Raw genomic sequence first — 6000 nt, 5'->3', positions numbered from 1 at the left:
CACATTCCAAACGGCAGTCTATGGCTCGGACACTTGAAGAGACGAGTACGCCTATAGTATTCCCTAAAAAAATAATGGAAGAATGACAATTCATCATAAAACTAAGTTTTTTTTAGGATTGCCTAATGATATAGACATCCGGGAACGAAGCGGATGCTTCTGGTGGACATAATCTCAACATTCAGCGTTCAATTGTTTGCTGAATGCTGACATTGGTACAGCCTTGGCGGAGAACAGCCTGCATCTAACCTAGTAATCATAACTCTAAACTTCATGTGGTGCTTCAACGACGCATGATGAATACTACTCGAAGTCCGTGCGGACATATCTTTATCGTGAATCGTGATTGTGTGGGAATTATTAGAACATACGACCAAAGAAGGTATGAAGTGTCCACTGTGCAATATTCGCACCAGGAAGGCGTACCCCTTATATATAGCGCTATCAAATGACCCGCAGTGCAGTCTCTCTAGCACTCGATTGTTCATCTGGCTACCCGCAAAGTTGCGGCCCTTTAATTGTCTACGACGAATTCGCGAAAACCATGGGGAAGCGTTTTATTTTTAGTGATGTGGCACTCTGATGATTTCGTTTTGTAATTCACTTCACATTATAATCCTGATTCCTGATACGATCTCAGTATCGATCTCATACCTATGAAACGCAAAAAATATGGCATGAACGCGCTAGAAACGGCCAAACGTTTTTCATCGTGTCATCCTAGCAGTGGTCATTGCTCGAAGCCGTCCGCACAGTCGATGATCTTAACAACGTGATTTTACCGAGAACGAAGCATGTAAGCCTGATGAGTGATGACATTTTCTTGCTGTCTTGCTCCACTTTCCAGATATTAGAAAGAAATGATCCTCACACATAGCATTGGTGAGGAGGTGCACTGGTCTTTTCCGCAATAACGTGATACTGCGACGCTAGCATTATATCTGAGTAGATCATCGATATTTTCCTCATGCAATTGCGTAGTTTGTTTTAAAACTCATCTATGAACTAAATGGTTATTTTTTAAACATTATCATCCGCAACCACCATCATGCATGTAACGTTTGGAACACTGATAAAGCAACTATTTAACATTGTTTCCTTTCAGTTACGGGGAAAGTTCCTCTACGGCTTCCTGCCGTACAGACATTAGGCCCATACAGTTATTAGAAGTTATTCGATAGTGCACAATTTAAACATCATCCCAAAGGGAAGCGACAATAGATCTGCATTATTTACAAGTAAGAGCTCTTCAAAATAACAGCAATAACATCTCGGAAGGCACCATAAATCACTGCAATGCGCTCCACGGCCGGAAAAGCTGTGATTTAACAGCCACGACAAACATTGAAGAGGAAGCCGGCTGCAATCACCCAAACGCACCGCGCCGGAAGAGAGCGTCGCTACCGACATGAGCGACCACATCCTCGTTAGCCCTGGGAGCGCTGCGACGCACCGCTCCGCCGATGGCGTTGCTTGCCGTCGCCGTCGAGCCTGGTCGCGCTGAGCAGCGGCAGAGCAGTCGTGGTTGCTGACCACTAGCAGATCCAACCGAAGCTGAAACAGAGGACAAGCGTGTCATACAAGCATTGGCAAACATTCACAGGCGAATGTTCAACGTCAGTCTCCCTCGTCACAGACCCTCGGGCTCGACGGCTGTCCGATCGAACACCCGATAACCACAGGCACTGCGCGGTAAACGTTCCCCTCGGAGGTCACCACCCACACTAAGAGGAGGAAAGAGCGCCCGAGGGTCTGTGTCCAGGGCCATCACTGCCCGCCGCCCGCGCCGACTATGCTCTCCTGCCGCCGCGCGGCGCCTGCGAGCCGGCAGAGCGGTAGAACCGGTAGAGTAGAGCGGCATGGAGCGGCAGTCGAGAGCCAACCGTCGAGGAGAGTGGGAGCGCGCGGGAGCTGCGCTGTCCGTCCACCATGTGAGGTGGAACAGCCGTGTGGAAGTGAGCAGAGGTGCACCAGTGTGTGGACCAACCACTGTGGAAGTGGATTTCGGTGGATTGATCCGTGTGGAAAGTTTGTGAGCGAAACGTAGAAGATGATGACTTTTGGCGGATAGGAGCTGGTACTCTCCAAAATGAGGTAAGTTCAAAAAAGTTTTGTTTTCGCTTACATCAATCATATAAGGAGTATTTTTTTAATTTTAGCATGCTCTATCCAGTAGTTTTGCTGCTGCGATACCTACCAGAATGCCTTCCATATTTTGGTCGGTGTCGTTTCTTCTTTACGCATTGCAGTCGCTATTTTACTCTCCGACTCTGGGTGAATCCTTCACTGGCCATACATTTATTGTGCGTGAAGATAGAGGGATGATGTGTCATAATTTTAAATTTCAACAGTGCAAAATGTAACGGACATTTGACCGACATTTACTACTGGATGCATTCGTAATAACCAGCCGTTAAGTTGGTCGAGATGCCTGTGTCAGTGTATCAAGTTCATCTAAATTGAAACAGTCCTTATCAAAAGTAGTTCAGCTACCTCAGACGACACATCTTTTCTGAATGATGACTTATCAAAGATCTCTCGTGGGTTCCGTTTTCCGACGATTGAAATGCAATATACTGGTTTTCGATGCTTGAAACGGTGTTGAATTCAACCAGTTCAAGTTCGGTCTAACAATAATGCCAGCATGCAATAAACCATCACTCGCTAGGCCAGTGACCCCTTGTCCACATGTGAACTCAGTGGATTTTGATAGTGGAGACAGTGGACAGTGAACACTTGTGCGAACTAACCTCGTGCGACCGCGGCGATCTACGAAGTGAATCCTATCGTACAACTTGATGACGCTTCCAACACATCATCACCTGGCGATCCAATGAAAGAGTCGTCTGTCTTTAGATTGGTTGCAAAAACAATCTGAATCACGATGCTGCGAATCTTGGTGTGATTGATGTCACGCACAGGCTCAGCTGCTGCCGTCTTATCCGGTAATTATTTATCTGAAGATCGCATCAATGTCCATGAAATTTTCGTATTTCATGCTTTTGCACAACCGACTTGTCTTGTGACTTGTATGGTGCATCGCATTTTTATTTCATTGTTTAATATTCAGCATGTTCATAAAGCAGCTCTGTAGCTCCGTGTTCAAAACACCGACCACACTTGTTGCAGTTCTTTGTTGTTGTAAATGTTGGCCCAGTAGCCCCCGTTTTACTTGTTTCAAGTGAACGGTAAAAATGTGTGCGCATAAACGATCCTTGCTCGCTCCTGTCGTGCACCACAAGTGACAATTTCGTCACCCATTGTCGAAACACCTGTCACCATTTTAGGTCCCACGCTCTGGCCAGTTCCTCGGTGTGTGTCAGGGCGGGGCACCGTGTCTCCCCTGTCAGGGCGGGGCACCGCCCCCTCCCCCTCTCCTCGTGAGGTGCCCCGCCCTCATCAGTGTGCTGTCCTGGCCTCCCTTCGTCCCTCCCACACTACACCTCGGGGTCAGTGGCGGTTTAATGAGTGGGTCTGTCTCTGGAAGGTCAAATAGGGATACAAGGCGGGGTGTTTCAACCTGACAGGCGTATAGGCATGGGGTGCAATGGTCAGACCCACGTCACTCCACTTTTGATGACATCATATGGGGGCCTCAGGACAATAATGGCGCGGCGCGCCACAATCGCTTCAAAGCTACTTGCCAACAGTTGCCATTTTTGAAAATATTATTTTGAAGTAAAGTTCCAAGTAATAAAAATATTGTAATAAAGTTGTTGAATAAATTGATACCATATCTAAAAACTTACTGAAAAATGATTTATTCATAGTAAAAATATAAGCTCGATGCGTTTTTACGTTGCTTTCCTGCAACTGCAGAGGGTTTTTAAATCGTCCATATCTTCAAAACCGGCCATTTCTTAGCATATTGCTGCTTTTTTTATCGTTAGTAAATTAGTTTGACTTTCCAATGACATCAATGGTTGAGCGAAATAAGTAGAGTGTCACCAACAATCCTCAAATGAAGTTAGTCATTTTTACGTTGTAAAGGAATGGAGTACCCCTTTCGAGCATCAGGGGTGACGTCACTCAGGATCTGTCTCTGATTGGTCGGCGGTGACTGTACCTTCTATAGATGGCCTTGGCAATGGTTACAGACGTTGTAACCGAGCAATAGGCCGTGCACCACTCTGCTAACAACGAACGGAGCCAAACCGCTCACGAAACATGCGATGTGAGAACAAAGCATAATTCCCTTCGCACTGGATATATCATATTTTCTTCTTCGTTAAAAGCAAGTCAAAATTATTTTCACTATCTGAATGAAGATTATGGCGTTCAGGAGATAATGCAATAGTATTGAAACCCTTTCAACGGTCTTTGCAGTTTGCACAGCCTTGTAAGTCAATAAACAACCATCTTTCTCGACCCCATGCCCTGAGCACCGTTGATGGTTTTGCATGACAGCTTTATTTCCGCGGTGTTTAGTGCTGCTGGTCATGAAGTGGCACGTGAAGTCATCACTGCAGACAGTAACTTACACCGAAGGCCAGCTCGGTCATTAAAGCATGGCTGATAATGTGTTCCTATACGCTACCCACGGTGTCAGTAGGATTTGTTTGACGTCTCTCGTTGAATTCAAATAACAATAAATGCTCTCCGCTTCGGTTGCAAACCTTCCTTCGTGTCAGACAGACGAGACATACTGGTCAGATGAAGCATAAGGGCACCCAAGCCACTCCGGGTCATGGGGCCCCACACCGGGTCACGCCGGGTCAGGTCAGGTCACATCAGGTCATCTACTGGCTTCAGACGTACCAGATTTTCACCCGATACCACGTGACCATTTGTAACTGGCGTAGCTGCGCTCGACATGGTTAATAAATACACCTTGTGCACGGAGAGGTTGCATCGCTCTGACTTAGTGATCTTGCGGTAACCAGCTGTGCTGGACGCTTAAGATAGGTATGCAAAGATTAGCGTGAATTGCCGTGCCGTGCCGTGCCTTGCCGTCCCGTGCCGTGCCGTGCCGTCCCGTGCCGTGCCGTGCCGTGCCATACCGTGCCATACCGTGTCGTGATGCGCCGTGCTGTGAGCACGGGAAGCGTAAAACCACGCATACTGCTCTGTTTCACTTCCCGTCCTGTGTTATATGAGTGCTATCGCTATTTTATTATGGCGTGTAATCGCTGTGTCATTATGCTGGGAATGGGACGCACCCACGAGGACCCGGGACAGTCCATTTATAGTATGCTGGGCTGGGGACTGAGGTGAATTGACGAGTCACGGTGAAGTGAATCCATGAGTTATGAATGACACGCACGACATTTTGGCGTGACACGCAGACCTGCTGTTGTTATATTAAGCGTTTGGTATATCGTGATAGTTGATGTTTGGGCTATTTTCCCTGGGTTCAATTTGAACGCCTGTCAGTAGTTCACAAAACTATTTCATCGTTCAGTCATCATATATTTGTGTGATGGACTTGTATGTTTAATTGTTCTTGGCTATGTATGCAGTGAGATACCTACATTTATTTAAAATTGATTGATTGAAGTTTGCTTATTTTTGAAAAGCCTGGGCCATATTTGGCTAATATTTGCATCTATGACGCTTATCCAAACAATGCGAACCATTATGAATCGATCACTAGTTACGCTATGCTGATGATATGCGTGAAATAATTAAATCATTTCACCCGCCCACTCAGTGTGGCATGGGCGATTAGTTAGGTGCAGGCGGCCCTCGCTGACAAGTTTCCCGTGACCCCTGACCTGAAGTCGGCAGCCGCGGCTCTCGACCTCATCCCGCGGCCCCGAAAGCGGTCACAGCTTCTATCAGTATACGTCACTCCTTTTGTTGTCCCGCCGCTTTCTACCGGTTTCCATCTACATTATGAGAAGCCTTCCCAGATAATGTCCGACATCACTTCTCAGGAAGGAATTGATCTCGCTGTTTGTCTCTACTTATGGAAATTGCCCTTTTCTGAAAGATATCGCTCACATTTATGAAGGGTTCCTATGTCATGTAGATAGTTATAATGCAGCCAGTGCGTGGCGT

General features: G+C 46.6%; 1 protein-coding gene across 1 annotated transcript in view; it reads left to right on the top strand.

Annotated features, from left to right (window-relative positions):
* Window positions 1-1895: 1895 nt before the first annotated feature.
* The window catches only part of LOC122383132, a 119941-nt gene continuing 115836 nt past the window's right edge, over window positions 1896-6000 (top strand). The window contains exon 1 of the mRNA XM_043369281.1: window positions 1896-2094. Coding sequence (XP_043225216.1) covers window positions 2090-2094 — 5 coding nt within the window. The 5' untranslated portion in view covers window positions 1896-2089. The remainder of the gene's footprint in view (window positions 2095-6000) is intronic.

Source organism: Amphibalanus amphitrite, unplaced genomic scaffold, assembly GCF_019059575.1.
Source record: "Amphibalanus amphitrite isolate SeventyFive unplaced genomic scaffold, NRLGWU_Aamphi_draft 000156F_arrow, whole genome shotgun sequence".
Classification (NCBI taxonomy): domain Eukaryota; kingdom Metazoa; phylum Arthropoda; class Thecostraca; order Balanomorpha; family Balanidae; genus Amphibalanus; species Amphibalanus amphitrite.
The sequence above is the reverse complement of the archived record's forward strand: the minus strand, read 5'-3'. Positions and strand labels throughout refer to the sequence as shown.